At 40.1% G+C, this 15545-nt stretch overlaps 2 protein-coding genes and 2 long non-coding RNA genes across 5 annotated transcripts in view; 2 read left to right on the forward strand and 2 right to left on the reverse strand.

Moving 5' to 3' along the window:
- Positions 1–11331, forward strand: part of LOC133237557 (uncharacterized) — a 44449-nt gene extending 33118 nt beyond the window's left edge. The window contains exons 5-6 of one of the 2 annotated variants that reach the window (XR_009733244.1): positions 9315–9455; positions 11126–11331. This is a non-coding gene — a long non-coding RNA (uncharacterized LOC133237557). The remainder of the gene's footprint in view (positions 1–9314; positions 9456–11125) is intronic. The other variant, XR_009733245.1, reaches the window with a different exon arrangement.
- LOC133237563 (uncharacterized) overlaps positions 1–13537 on the reverse strand; it is a 38202-nt gene extending 24665 nt beyond the window's left edge. The window contains exons 1-2 of the long non-coding RNA XR_009733247.1: positions 13443–13537; positions 12100–12189 (exon numbers count right to left, since the gene is read on the reverse strand). This is a non-coding gene — a long non-coding RNA (uncharacterized LOC133237563). The remainder of the gene's footprint in view (positions 1–12099; positions 12190–13442) is intronic.
- Positions 1–14133, reverse strand: part of UCK2 (uridine-cytidine kinase 2) — a 125502-nt gene extending 111369 nt beyond the window's left edge. Inside the window, exon 1 of the mRNA XM_061399690.1 lies at positions 14014–14133. Coding sequence (XP_061255674.1) covers positions 14014–14118 — 105 coding nt within the window. The 5' untranslated portion in view covers positions 14119–14133. The remainder of the gene's footprint in view (positions 1–14013) is intronic.
- The window catches only part of TMCO1 (transmembrane and coiled-coil domains 1), a 55869-nt gene continuing 53935 nt past the window's right edge, over positions 13612–15545 (forward strand). Inside the window, exons 1-2 of the mRNA XM_061399712.1 lie at positions 13612–13853; positions 14267–14344. Of these exons, the coding sequence (XP_061255696.1) occupies positions 13784–13853; positions 14267–14344 (148 nt within the window). The 5' untranslated portion in view covers positions 13612–13783. The remainder of the gene's footprint in view (positions 13854–14266; positions 14345–15545) is intronic.

Consider the following 15545-nt stretch of genomic DNA (forward strand, 5'->3'; position numbering starts at 1 on the left):
TCCCAAATGAAACACAGGGAAGAGATGAAATCTACCACAAACTACTTTAAGTTTCTGAGAACTAAAAGGTGAACTTATTGAATAAAAATAAGATGAGCTACAATGTGATGAAAGATGTGAGAAAGATTCTACAAAGGGAATGGAATAAGGGTGTAGCAAATGAGATTAAAAAGACTGCAAAGAGCATACAAGACCAAGCTGAGTTTATAAAACAAGATTTTTATGGATGTATTTTCCCATCAGCCACACTAGAAACACCAAAATAATTTTTGCCATTTCTCCTTTCTCTATTCCCTAAGCCATGCTAAGTTAGTCCCATTAATAACCTTCCTGGTTTCTAGTAGTCATCATTCTTTTCACTGACACCCTAGTTCTGGCTTTTTTGTTTGTCTAGATGTCAGTATGGTCTTCAAATTAATCTGCCTTCCGTTCTGAATTGTGTTGCCAAATTCTTTTTCCTAAGGCACCAGTTTGATCATATCACTTTTTTTTTTTTTTGCTCTAAAATCTTCAAAGGATCTGCTGTCTTCTGAATAAAAATTTGGACTATGTTTCACCTGCAATTCAAAGTCCTACTTATTTCTCTAGCTTTTTATAAGTCTTATGGTATGCCTGTACTAAATTATCTGGAAATAATTCTAACAAACCTTCATTTTATTGCCTCTTACTTTGTCATTAATGAAAACAGTTACTGAGAATATTCAATGTAGTATTTTTGAAAAAATATATTTATTTATTTACTAATGGCTGTGCCAGGTCTCAGCTGCAGCACACTGGATCTTTGATCTTGTTGCAGCATGCAGGATCTTTTAGTTGTAGCATTTGAACTCTTAGTTGCAACATGTGGGATATAGTTCCCTGACCAGGGATTGAATCTGGGCCCCCTGTGTTGGGAGCATGGAGTCTTAGCTACTGGACCACCAGGGAAGTCCCTACAATGTGACATTAATCTAAATGCCAGGGATAAAGTCACTTTCTTTCAACCTAGTTTCATGGAAATCTGATCAACTTCATACAAATCCATATAATGAAGTTTCTGAACTTTCAAAGTTGAAGATCAGACCTAAATAAAAGTAAAATCACTATGGTAGATTCATTTAGGAAGTTTTATGTGAAACAGCCAACTGGCCTCTCTGTTGAAAACATTATGGAATGAATTATTTGCATGAGACTCAAGAGAGAACCCTGAGACACAAAAATGTATGAGAATCATATTGAAATGAATGAAAAAGTTTTAATTTGTCCCGTACAGAACAATTTCCCTCTGTCTGGGAAAGGATGAATGACCTATACCACAAGAATGGAAAGTTAAAATTTCCCTGTGCTTTGGTGGAATGCTTTTGTGTGTAGAATATGTATTTCATCTCTGTGACAAATATTTTTGTGTATCTACTAATATGCCCTATACTAAATGCACAGGTAAATGAGATCCTAAAAATGGCCTGGACTCAGAGAAATGAAGCTATGAACATTAATAGCATTGTTTATGGTATTTATGTTTCTCCGTGAATAAAACCCATGACTTTGTGGTAGCAAAGTGAATTACTAAGGTGGGTATGAGTCTAAGTAGTGAGTGCGAGTGAATTATTGGCCAATAGTCTATTATAGGGATACTGAGTGAGCGTGACAATGTGTATTCATAAAGGGAAAAGTCACCTCATATTTTAAAGTCTTCTATTAAGATGGCCCAGAGTCACACATCAGAAAAGGAATGTGGATTAGTTTAGGTATTCAAGCATTTTCAAAGGCCTCGTCTAATTCTTAGGATTATAGAAGTTTATTGTCAAAACTGAATTTTTTGTATTTTCCTCTCTTAAAAGGCTACCCAGACACTCTGTCACGCTTGTCAAAATAAAGGTTAAAATTCTGAGACTGGACTTCCCTTGTGGTTCAGTGGTTAAGAACCCAGTAGCCAAATTGAGCCATGGTCTGGGAAGATCCCACATGCCATGGGGCAAGTAAGCTGGTGCACCACAAGTACTGAGGCAGTGTGCCCGGAGCCCAAGTTCTGTATGAAGAGAAAGAAAGTGAAAGTGAAGTCGTGTCCGACGCTTTGTGACCCCATGGACTGTAGCCTACCAGGCTCCCCCCTCCATGGGATTCTCCAGGCAAGAGTACTGGAGTGGGTTGCCATTTCCTTCTCCAGGGGATATTCCTGACCCAGGGATCAAACCCGGGTCTCCCACATTCCAGACAGACACTTTAACCTCTGAGCCACCAGGGAAGCCCTGGTGATCAAGAGAAGCCACTGTGATAAGAAGCCCACACACCCTAGTGCAACTGTGTCATGCCCCCTCACCTCAACTAGAGAAAGCCTGCATGCAACAAAAAGGACTCAGTGCAGCCAAAATAAATAAATAAATAAAAATAAAAACATTCAGAGATATTTACCATGAAATCAATGAAAGAAACTTAAGCTTTTGGGATCCTCACTTGCACTGGTTCCTTTTAAATAAGGAAGTATTCACTTTTGAAGAAGTGAATACTACTGTAATTCTATATTTTTCCTTTTAAAAGACCCCAAGAATTGTAAAAGCTTTAGAGCTCTCCACCCCCCGCCCCCCTCTCTCTCTCTCTCTCTCTATATATATATATATAGGGCTTCCCTTGTGTCTCAACTGGTAAAGATTCTAACCACAATATGGGAGATCTGGGTTTGATCCCTGACTTGGGAAGATACCTTGGAGAACGGAAAGGCTACCTACTCCAGTATTCTGGCCTGGAGAGTTCCATGGACTGTATAATCCATGGGGTCACAAAGAGTCAGAGACTACTGAGTGACTTTCACTTCCCTAGGTCTCAGTATACCTAGAAATGTCTCTGGTATAAACCTCAGAATTCTTAGAACTTTAGAATTCTTGTTCACCTCATTTTATTTAATTCTAAGAATTAATATTTCATCCTTCAAAACTCTCTTGGATTTTTCTTCTCTTGTCAGTTTCTGCTGATTACTATGCAATTTAGTTCAGGGCATCTTCACTTGAAAAATTGTATCATGATGATAGCCTCATAGTTGGTTTTACTGACTGCAACTCTCCTCCAAATAAATCTATCCTTTGTAAAGTTGGCAGACTAATCTTCTTAAAAAGAAACAGAGATTATTTTGCAAAATTCCCATCCAAACTCAAGATATTTTGGTGTCTTTCCACTATCACGGCTCTTTTACACTTGAGATATTTAAATGCTCAGGCAAAAGTGTGGCAGTCAATCAGAGGGTACTTGAAGCCACATAAGAAATGCGAAATTTTTCTAGAGTGTCATTTTTACTTGATAGCAAGTAGTTTAAAAGATTACTCCCCCCTCCTGTTCTTCAACAATATCAAGCAGATATACAGTTAAATGCAAAAAAGAAAAATACTTTTAAGCTCAGATGCACAGAATTAGATTTACTATTATTCTTGGCTCCTGACACATTCTCACCAATTGTTCGTTCAAGGCTAGAACCTTCATTCATTCTGTCAACTACAAATTGGCACTTACCAAGAGCATCACCAATGCCTGAACAATAAGGCATTTGCCATCTGCCTCTACTGAGATTGAACCCCACTGCTATAGCTGTTGACCTTCAACAACCCCTGAGGGAATTCAGGGTGGAGTGAGGCGCTCTGTGCTCCAGGAAATCTGGTGGGACAGGTCTTTAGATAGTTGGATGTTTTTAGGAACAGATTTTATGATCTCAGTCCTTGCATCTCCTCCCTTCATGGTGACATCAGACCCTCAAGACTAACAAAAAACCTTTTGTAAATTGAGGGCTTCATGGTATTGAACTCCCCTTTCACCAAAACCTTATATATTGACTTTCTCCCACTGCCACTTTGGAACAGTCTCTCAGAGCTATCTGAGATGCTGCCTCCTGGGCTACAGTCCTCTTTTTGCCCCAAATAAAACTTAACTCATAACTCTCAAGTTGCACATCTTTTTTTTAGTCAACAATTCTTTCATTTAAAATAATACAACAGGACTTTCTTGGTGGTCCAGTGATTAGGAATCCACCTACCAATGCAGGGGCATGGGTTTAATCCCTGGTCTGGGAAATTTCCACTTGCTGAGAGGCAACTAAGCCTCTGTAGCACAACTAGTGAAGTCTGTGTGCCATAGAACCTGTGCTCCACAACACGAGAAGCCACCACACTGAGAAGCCCACTCACTGCAGCTAGGCAGTAGCCCCTACTCAAGGCAATGAGAATGCCCATGCACAGCAATGAAGATCCAGTGTAGCCAAAAATTAATTACTTAAAAAAATACCCATGAAATTACCAACATGAAAACTAGCACATGAATTTACATTTACATTCACCTCTTTGACCTTCCATTGCATCATCCAGTCGCTCAGTCATGTCCGACTCTTTGCGACCCCATGGACTGTAGCCTACCAGGCTCCTCCGTCCATGGAATTTTCCAGGCAAGAGTACTGGAGTGGGTTGCCATTTCCTTCTCCAGGGGATCTTCCCGACTCAGGGATCGAACCCAGGTCTCCCACACTGCAGGCAGACACTTTACCATCTGAGCCACCAGGGAAGCCCCCCTATTCAAGGTACCACTATCTAAATCATCATTCTCCAAGATGGCAGAGTAGAAGGACATGCACTTATCTCCTCCTGTGAGAGCACCAAAATCACAATTAGCTGTTGAACATTCAACAGAAGGACTGTGGAACAAACAAAAAAAAAGATGTGATGTGAAAGTCGCTCAGTCATGTCCAACTCTTTGTGACGCCATGGACTATACAGTCCACGGAATTCTCCATACCAGAATACTGGAGTGGGTAGCTGTTCCCTTCTCCAGGGGCTCCTTCCAACCCAGGAATTGAACCAGGGTCTCCTGCATTGCAGGGGATTCTTTACCAATTGAGCTATCAGTGAAGCCACCTGCCCCCGCCCCCCCCACCCCAAAAAGGTAAAAAGACAAAGAAGAAGCCGCAGTGAGATGGTAGGAGGGGTACAACTGCGATAAAATCAAATCTCATACCTGCAAGGTGGGTGACCCACAAACTGGAGAACAATAATACCAAAGAAGTTCTCCCACTGTTGTGAAGGTTCTGAACCCGACAGCAGGCTTTCCAGCCTGGGGATCCAACAAAGGGACTGGGAATCCCCACAGAATCCCCACCTTCAAGGCCATCGGTATTTGACTATAGGACTTCCACAGGACTGGGAAAAACAGAGACTCCATTCTTGAAGGGCACAAACAAAATCTTGCACACACCAAGACCCAGAAGAAAGGAGCAGTTACCCCCAGGAGACTGAACTAAAATTATCTGCTAGTGTTGAACCATCTCCTGTGGAGGCGGGATCAGCAGGGGCCACCACAGGGATGCAGGGACTGGCAGCACCTGTCTGGGAATATCTCAGTTGGAGGTTCCTCTTGGAGGTTGCCATTAATCCTACCTTAGATCCCTGGGCTGGGTTGCCTCAGGCCAAACAACTACCAGGGAGGGAGTATGACCCCACCCATCAAGCAGGTAATTGGATTAAAGCTTAACTGAGCAAGGCCCTGCCCACCAGAGCAAGATCCAGTTTTTCCCACCATCAGTCCCTCCCATAAGGAAGCTTACACAAGCCTCTTAGCTTCCTCCATCAGAGGGCAGACAGAAGAAGCAAGAAGAACCACAGTCCCACAAAAATCACATTATAGAAAGTTAATGAGTATGGAAGAGCAGAAAGTTATGCCCCAGATGAAGGGACAAGATAAAACCCCAGAAAAAACAATAAAAAAAAAACCAACTTAAACAACTAAAAAACAACTAAATTCAGGATCTCAGGAAAATAGAGATGAATAATACACTAGAAGGAATAAACAGAATTACTGAGGCAGAAGAATGGATAAATGACCTCGAGGACAGGATGGTGGAAATCACTGCTGCAGAGCAGAATATAGAGAAAAGAACACCCTGAGAGACCTCTGAGACAACATTAAGTGCACCAACGTTCACATTATAGGGGTCCCAGAACGTGAAGAGAGAGAGAAAGGACTTGAGAAAATATTTGAGGAGATAATAGATGAAATTTCCATAACATGGGAAAGGAAATAGTCGACCAAGTTGCGGAAGCACAGTGGAAATACCTAAAGAGGAACACATCAAGACAGATAGTAATCAAACTGACAAAAAGACAAAGATAAAATATTAAAAGCAACAAGGGAAAAGTGACAAATAACATACCAGGAAACTCCCACCAGGCTATCAGCTCATTTCTCAACACAAACTCTAAGCCAGAAGGGAATGGCATGATACATTTAAACCAATTAAAGGGAAGAATATACAACCAAGACTACTATACCCAGTAAGACTCTCCTTCAGATTTGAAAGCTTTTCAGACAAGCAAAAGTTAAGAGAATTTAGCACCAAAAAACCAGCTTTACAACAAATGATAAAGGAAATTCTCTAGGTAGGAAACACAAAAGGGAAAGACCTACAGAAAATAAACCCAAAACAGTTAAGAAAATGGTAATAGGATCATACATATAGATAATTACCTTAAATGTAAATGGATTAAATGCACCAACCAAAAGAGTCTGGCTGGGCAGATATAGAATGTATATTAGATATATGTGTGTGCATGCTAAGTCACTTCAGTCATGTTCAACTCTTTGCAACCCTACAGACTGTAGCCCACCAGGCTCCTCTGTCCATGAGATTTTCCAGGCAAGAATACTGGAGTGGATTGCCATGCTCTCCTCCAGGGGATCATCCTAATTCAGGGATCGAACCCACTTCCCTTATGTCTCTTACACTGGCAGGCGGGTTCTTCGCCACTAGCACCACCTGGGAAGCCCCAGTAGTTATATGTGCATGTATGCAATTCCACTTACCACATCACTTGCTTGACCCCCAAACTGTATTACATACATTGTTTTATACTGTTAGGTTAATTGTAATGATCTTTTATTTTTTGTCTACTGATTGTGAAAACTGATAAATATTTTTTACTATTGTGATTATGTAACTATTACTCACTTAATACCATTGTAGCATGACTGGTCAACAGAAAAATAATAGAACTCTATATCACCAAAACTACTATTTAATAGAAAAACCTGTAATCACTTTTTAAAATCCTGATGCATATCCTAGTTATCTTGGAATTTTTTGAAAAATACAAACACCCAGGTATTGTTGTACTTTCTCCAGAGCTCCAGGTATCTTTCTAATGAGCATCCATGTTTAAAAACAACTGTACTATATGATGATCTTTTACTTTATCTAGTTTGCTTCACTTTTTCTATTTCATATTCAGTGCTCCCATTTCAATTAGTTTTTTTCAAATTTCTCCATCTCCTTTTTTTTTGGATGTCCTTTCTCAAGCCTTTATCAAGCATGGTAGCTTGATATATATTTATATATATATATATATATATATATATATATATATATATATATATATTTTGTATATATATATTTTTTGTATATATATTTTCAGTTCAGTTCAGTCACTCAGTCGTGTCTGACTCTTTGCGAACCAGTGGACTGCAGCACATACATATAATATGTATAATATATATATATTTTAGAGAACTTATGAAATTTTGCCTAATTGAAACATTTATGACATTTTGATTCCACTTATTTGACTTAGTATGAAAAGAATGCTAGATTTCTAATTTAAAAAATATGCAACAAGCAATAAAGGTTTACAGTATAGCACAGGGAACTCTAGTCAATATCTTGTAATAACCTATAATGGAAAATAATCTCAAAAATATATGTGTATATGTATAACCTTGCTGTGCATCTGAAACACTGTAGGTCAACTATACTTATAAAAAAAGTATATATTAAAAACAATCATTTTCCTGCTTTTCTTTTTATTATCACCTATATATACATGTATATATATATGAATATATATATACACACATATATATTCCTAAATAGTGTTGGGTGGGGATCTTCGAAGTTATTAACAATACAAAGTCTACTTCATGCTGTATATAATTCTTACATTCTTTTCACTCAATATCGTATTGCTAGGATTAATTAAGGCATGCTTGTGTGCATGCTCAGTTGCTTCAGTTGTGTCTGACCCTTTGCAACCCTATGGACCGTAGCCCATCAGCCTCCTCTGTCCATGGGATTCTTCAGGCAAGAATATTGGAGTGGGTTGCCATGCCCTCCTTCAGAAGATCTTTCTGACCCAGGAAATCAAACCCGCGCCTCCTGCACTGCAGATTTTTTACCTACTGAGCCAACTGGAAAGCCCATTATTAAGGACTGTAACTGTAGTACTGTAAAATCTAGAGTATATATCCTAATTTATCTATCCTCTATTTGTATATGGGCATTGGGGTTATTTTTAGATTCTGATATTAAAGAGAATGCTCATATGAATAATCTTATATATATGCTGGTACTTGTTCAAGTTTCTTTTGGGTATATACCCAGGAGCAAAATGGTAGGTCATGGGGTACGCAAATGTTTATCTCTACAGGGTAATGACAAACTTTTGGAGGGGATGGTACCAATTTACACTCCCACAAGGATCAAAAGACTCTGCTGATCCATATCCTCTAGATATGGTCCAATTAACAAAGTCTTTTAAAATTTATGGTACCATATGCACAATATCAAGCCTACCTTTTTAACTGTGTCTTAGGGTACAGTTCCCCCTTCATGGATAACAGCTTTGACATGTTGAAGAGGCTTGCGTAACTCAATGAAGCTATTAGCCATGCCGTGCAGGGCCACCCTAGACAAATGGGTTATAGTGAAGAGTTCTGACAAATCATGGTCTACTGCAGGAGGAAATGGCAACCCACTCCAATATTCTTGCCATGAGAACCCCACTGACAGTATGAAAAGGCAAAAAGATATGACAGTGGAGCAATTACTAATAGCTCCAGAAAGAATGAAGTGGCTAAAAAAAAAAACAAAAGCCAAAAACCATGAAGCAGATACACTGAGTTGTGGATGTGTCTCAAGTGGATACAACATTCAGTTGTGGATGTGTCCAGTGGTGAAAGTAAATTCCAATGCTATAAAGAACAATACTGCATAGGAACCTACAATGTTAGGTCCATGAATCAAGGTAAATTGGAATGGTCAAGCAGATGATAAGACTGAGCACTGACATCTTAGGAATCAGTAAAGTAAAATGGATGGGAATGGGTAAATTTAATTCAGATGATCATTATGTATACTACTATGGGTAAGAATCCCTTAGAAGGAATGGAGTAACCCTCTTAGTCAACAAGAGTCCAATTCATTCATATTGCTATACAACAATCAGCCACCACATCCATCTTCAGAACTTTTCATCTTCCCAAACTGAAATTCTGTGCCTATTAAACAATAACTCTTCTCTCTCTCCTCTTCCCAGTCCTGATCATCCACCATTCTACTTTCTGTGTCTTTGGACTGGCAACTCTAAGCACCTCATACTGGAATCACACAGTATTTATCCTTTTGTGACTGGCTTATTTCACTCAGCATAATGTCTTCCAGGCTCATCTATGTTGCAGTATGTATTAGAATGTTCTTTTTAAGACTTAATAATTATATATATATATATGTATATATATATAAGGGAAGTGTAAGTATATATGTAAGTATAAGGGAAGAAGAGAAAACTGGAGTTTGGGTGAAAGAACTGCATAGATTCAGTTTGGAATATCCACATGAAAATGCCTAGTTGGCAGTTAGATACTAGGTCTGAGAATCAGAAAAAAAATTTCCACTACCAGTGGATAGATGGTAACTGCTATTGAAGAAAGCAAGGTCACCAGGAAAATGAATAGAATGAGAAAAAGCTAGTCCAAGGATTATGTGCTAGGTGGTTTAATAAGAACCAATATTAGTAATAGTTAACACTTACTATGAACTTTCTAGGAGCCAAGTACTATTTTAAATACTTTACTAACATAATTTAAAAAAAAACCCTTTGGACTAAGGTGCTATTATTATTATATCATTTAAGGAAACCAAGGGACAGTGCAGTGAAATAATTTGCCTAAAAGTGCACATCTACTTGAGTGGTGAAGCTAAGACTTGAAGACAGGTAGCCTGACTCCAGAACTTTGCCCCTAGCCTTATATAAACCTCATAGTAATTCTGCAAAGTAGATATTTTTACCTCCATTTCACATATTAAAAAAAAAAAAAGAGGCTCAGAGAAATTAAATTCACTTCCTAGAATAATACAGGTTGCATGAGGTAGGGTTACAGTTTAAACCTAAAGACCATATTCTTTCATACCTCAGTTAAGAGAAGTGATTTAATTTCTCTCATAATCTTTTACAATGCTGAGCCTAGTAGTAAATATAATTATTACTAATAATAATGTAAGAACACTGAAGTTTAGCTCCCACTTACCTTTCATAGAAAGTTACTTGAGGTTGTACCACAACTTAAAAAAAAAAAGTATAAACTAAGGCAGAAGATGTTGGTTCAGGAAATAGTGACTCCTATCCTAGAGAAGAGTGAGAGGAAGTCCCAGGACATAAGCCTTGTAATAATCATAGAAATTAAGAGCAGTACAGTGACTTTTTGGAGTGGTCTTCAGGGACAAAACTTTGAAACCTAAAAATCAGTACAACTGAGTGCTTAAAGACATGATAAATGAATCTGGTAGCATGCAATAAAGATGTCATTGAATTGCCTCTAGCACTGTTCTTCAGCAAAAGGGTCACATCATTGCCCTAGAGAGGGCTTTCCAGGTGGCACTGGTGGTAAAGAATCCACCTGCCAATGCAGTAGACATAAAAGACAAGAGTTCGATCCCCTGGTCAGGAAGATACCCTGGAGAAGGGAATGGCAACCACTTCAGTATTCTTGCCTGGAGAATTCCATGGACAGAGGAGTCTGTCAGGCTCCTATGCATCCATTGGGTAGCAAAGAGCTGGACATGACTCAGCAACTAGCATACACAGAGAAGGAAATGTTATCCCAACAGTAGACAGTTTTGTAGTAAATATTAACTGAGGAATAAATTAAAGGCTTTTTATTACATTTTAACACCTCTGGATGAAATGCAGCTTACAATCATGATTTTCTTAGTTATTTTCTTTCTTAGTAGTACATAAAATAGCATGTTGGACTTGATCAAATGTGTGTGCCACAGTTTTATATGTTTTATAATATACTTTAATCTTCATAATGGTTTCATGTAGTTGATGCTATTACTATTTTACAGGTAAGGAAACTGAGGCTCAAAGATGTTAATATGTTCAAGGACTGCTGTCAATTAAGTGGAAAAGCAAGTACTACAAACCAGGTATGGGGAATTCCCTGGCGGTTCAGTGATTAGGATTCAGTGCTTTAACTGCCTGGCCCCAGGTTTGATCAGCAAGTCTTGTGGCATGATGGCAAAAAAAGAAAAAAAAAAAGACAGAAAGGAAATCAAGAGAGAAAACCAAGTCTAACTTCAAAAGTCATGCTCTGTTGTACCTCAACATTTACCATGCGTGATACAAAGCTGAATAAAAACCATCCAAGTTGAACAGTTCAAATGAGATGAAGCTTTTCCAGCTCCTCCAGAAAGAGCCAATCTTGCCCTCATCTGTGCTTGTAACATTTTATGAACATCTCTGTGAATGTAAAATGTCACTTGCCATATCAGCAAACACATGATGCTGCAGCCATCAAGCCATCAGCCACTATTGAGCCCAGGGGGAGCTCAGGAAAGAGACAAACAGGCTGCCCACCACCAAGCTGTCAGCCACTGCAATGGTGCACCCTGAGGGGATTCAGGAAGGAGTTAGGAAAAAAAAAAACACAACAACTGGACCTAGATCGTTAAGGTGCATATCGAAAGAATAACTTCAATAAGCCCAGACTCTTGCATCTTCCCATATATGGCTAAATTCATTAACTTGAGATGTCTGGTTTTTCTTTAATTAGCAGTGATCACTTGACTTCCAACCTGGTTTTTGTTGTAAAAACTCCTCCTGGCTCCTCCCATACCCCTTTGGATCAGTCCCTCAGAGCTCCTTGGCTGCCTTCAGGGCCTAAGGCCTCAGAAAGACTTCTGAACAAAAATGTTAACTCCCAACTTTGAGGTTGTAAGGTGGTTTTTGTTGGTTTTTTTTTTTTCAATCAACACCTCTCTTATATCTTATTATAACATGTAACTTCCAAGGAGGTCAGAAATAGTATCTTGATAATTACCGTTTCCAATCACTGTAGTGTCTACCAGTGATCCTCACACATGTAGAAGCTCAATGTCGTTAAAAGGAAACAGGATGTCTGCCACTAAGTCTAAAGAGGAGACAAGAAATGCATATATAAGAAATAAAGGCCAAATACAGTTGTTACAGGGAAATTATAAATAAAGTGCATTGGTGTTTAGGAGAAAAGAACAAAGAATAGAAAGTACAAGTTAAGGGGAGATAGTTCAGCCAGATTCCCGATTTTCATACACACTCACACAGACATAATCAGTCTGGAAAAGCTGAAAAGGCTTAAACTAAGCTGCTAAGACAACTTCTTTCTTCAACCGTTTTTCCTGTATTTCAGGTGGATTCTTTACTTTCTGAGCCACCAGGGGAGCCCTTTAATGAGTTACCAGCATTTATAGATTAGAACATTTAAAATTTCACATAACTCAGGATTTGGGGATTTTCTTGAAAAATGGGAAGATACTGGAAACTGGGTGCTCATTCTCCAAGGTAAATTGGTTACATGCATCAATGGTTCCTTTCAGATCAAGTTCCTGCTCCCTTACTCATCGTAGTACCTCCCACCATTTTCTTAAGCCCACCCTGTGTAATGGTGTTTATTTGAGAGTACGTTATCAGTTCAGTCGCTCAGTCGAGTCCAACTCTTTGCGACCCCATGAACCGCAGCACGCCAGGCCTCCCTGTCCATCACCAAGTCCCGGAGTCCACCCAAACCCATGTCCATTGAGTCGGTGATGCCATCCAACCATCTCATCCTCCGTCGTCCCCTTCTCCTCCTGCCCTCAGTCTTTCCCAGTATCAGGGTCTTTTCAAATGAGTCAGCTTTTCGCATCAGGTGGCCAAAGTATTGGAGTTTCATGAGTGTATGAATGACCACCTCCTAAGACATGCCACTCACTGCTCTACTACACACCAGGTATTTTCAAGGACTGCGTCTTTGCCTTTCTTCAAAACACTGACTCCTCTTAGCCACTGCTTCAATTCCTTTTATTAGCTCCTTCTGACCACCTGCTGAACCAGGTCACCGCAGCATTCTGATCACACTTCTGTAAAAGTTCTAATCACATCGTATGCACAAGTTTCTCTCCTTTGCTAGGATGGGAGTGCCTGAAAGCCAGCGGCCCGGAGCTCATTGATGTTCGCGCTTCCAGCCCCAAATCCGTGACGTGGAACCTAAACAGAGTTTAAGTACGTGTGTTTGGAAGCCAATTTCCCCACTTTAGGCAAACCGAAACTAAACTATCTACTCGGCTTTAAATGTGGGACTGAGACAGAAACACGGACGAGCAGACGAGTCAAAAACCGCACACTCGGGGCGAGAGGAAAGAGCACCTCAGCACCGCACTAGCAGACGTTACCAGACAAAGTCCCGCCGCTACAGTAGTCTCAAGCACACCAGGTCCAATTCTCGCGAGGTTGGGCCTGAAAGCCAGCTCATCCGCCCCAGAAACTTGGAGCGCGGTTTCCGCAGGATTCTCGCGGCAACAGGGCACGCCAGAATGGGCACTTCCGGCGCTGCGCCCAGGAAGCGGAAGTGAGGCTTCCTATCTGTCAGAGTCGGTGTGTTACTCCGCGGTCCTGAAATCTAGGAAAATCGTTTTCGCTCCGCTTCTCCTGGCTGTCAAGGGCTTCCCCCGTGCAGGGTGGGAGTGCAGAGAGTGAACCGTCGCGAGATGAGCACGATGTTCGCAGACACGCTGCTCATCGTTTTTATCTCCGTGTGCACCGCTCTGCTTGCCGAGGGTGAGAGCAGCTAGTTTTTTTGACGTGTGATCAGACCCCGAGGGAAGGGAAGGATCCTAGGCCCCGGGTCCCTCGAGCCTCCAAGAGAGAGGTCACGAGCCTTGCTTCCTTTGGTGGCGGTGGGGATGCGTCTCATGTACTCTACTTCAGGGAATCTTACCTTCAGGAGTGTGAGAGAATCCAGTGTGGAATCCATTGCCAGGTTTCTCCGGTCCAGAGTAGATTTCATTTGCGTGTTTGTGGCGACAACTTCGAGTCGTGTCATGGTTGTTTTGGTTGAACATCAGTTGTTAAGCACTAGTGAATATAAGGCAAAAAGTCAAAATCCATTCTTATCTAACAGTAACCACTAATAAGGGTTTTGTTACGGTTACAAACATTTCTTTATTAGCATTCTGCTTTTAATGTTTCAGGTATAACTTGGGTCCTGGTTTACAGGACAGACAAGTACAAGAGACTGAAGGCAGAAGTGGAAAAACAGAGTAAAAAATGTAAGTATGCCAACATCCTTTAGAAACAAGTCAGGTTTACTGAAGTGCATGTTCACAGGACGTATTTTAGGAGCACCAACGGTTATAAAATTTTATAGGAGTAGGTGAATCCGACTTGAAGTCTATTTAGAAATATAAGACTTTTGTGCAAAATATGTACTACAAACAGCAGAGCAACTCACGGGAGTCGTACTTGTTATGTGTTTTGGCAGTTCTAAAGAAGATATCCTGTTCAGTTGTGAGGGGCCATTGAAGCCTTTGTGATGCAGATAGCTTTGGAGTCCTTCTTGGGTAGTTAGAATTTGGACAGAGCATGACATGGGGAAGGAATTCCAGGCAAAGAAGATAGCATATGTGCAAAAAATATGGAAATTTTAACTCCTAAGGTGTGTCTGGAGAACATTAGGTCATTATGATTGGTGTCAAAGTTAAATGGTGTCTTTAGGGATAAGCCCAATTTTCTGTTGGATCTGATGGTTGAAGGAATATTTGAGAAAAGGGTTAAGAGCAAGTTGAGTTGTTTTTGAAATAAAACAGGAATTCCACAGGATACAGCTGAGGGAGCTGCTAGAGGTATAATATGGGTGGTTCCTTATAGGTTTGGTCTGGTTTTCAGTCTTCTGTCTTATAAAGATTAACTTTCACATCTTAACTTTCTGTATTCCATAACTTTTCTGTATGTATTCATAGGAGTTTGAAGTCTTCTTTCTTACAACATGCCATTTCTAATATCCACATAGCAACTATTTGTGTAAATATTATAGTATAAATATTTTTCTCCCTTTGTAAAAAAAGGAGATTGAGACTCAGAAAGGTTAAATGACATGTTAATGTCTCAGAGCAAACAAAGAATTAGAAACCAAATCCAAACCATCACCGACACAATGGACATGGGTTTGGGTGGACTCCAGGAGTTGGTGATGGACAGGGAGGCCTGGCGTGCTGCAGTTCATGGGGTCGCAAAGAGTCAGACTTGACTGAGCGACCGAACTGAACTGATGTCAGTTCTATTTCCAGTTTTTTAAGGAATCTCCACACTGTTCTCCATAGTGGCTGTACTAGTTTGCGTTCCCACCAACAGTGTTAGGGGGGTTCCCTTTTCTCCACACTCTCTCCAGCATTTATCGTTTGTAGACTTTTTGATAGCAGCCATTCTGACTGGTGTGTGTACTCACTCTTTTAATAAACTCATTTATGTGCT

This window comes from Bos javanicus, chromosome 3 (genome assembly GCF_032452875.1).
Source record: "Bos javanicus breed banteng chromosome 3, ARS-OSU_banteng_1.0, whole genome shotgun sequence".
NCBI lineage: Eukaryota > Metazoa > Chordata > Mammalia > Artiodactyla > Bovidae > Bos > Bos javanicus.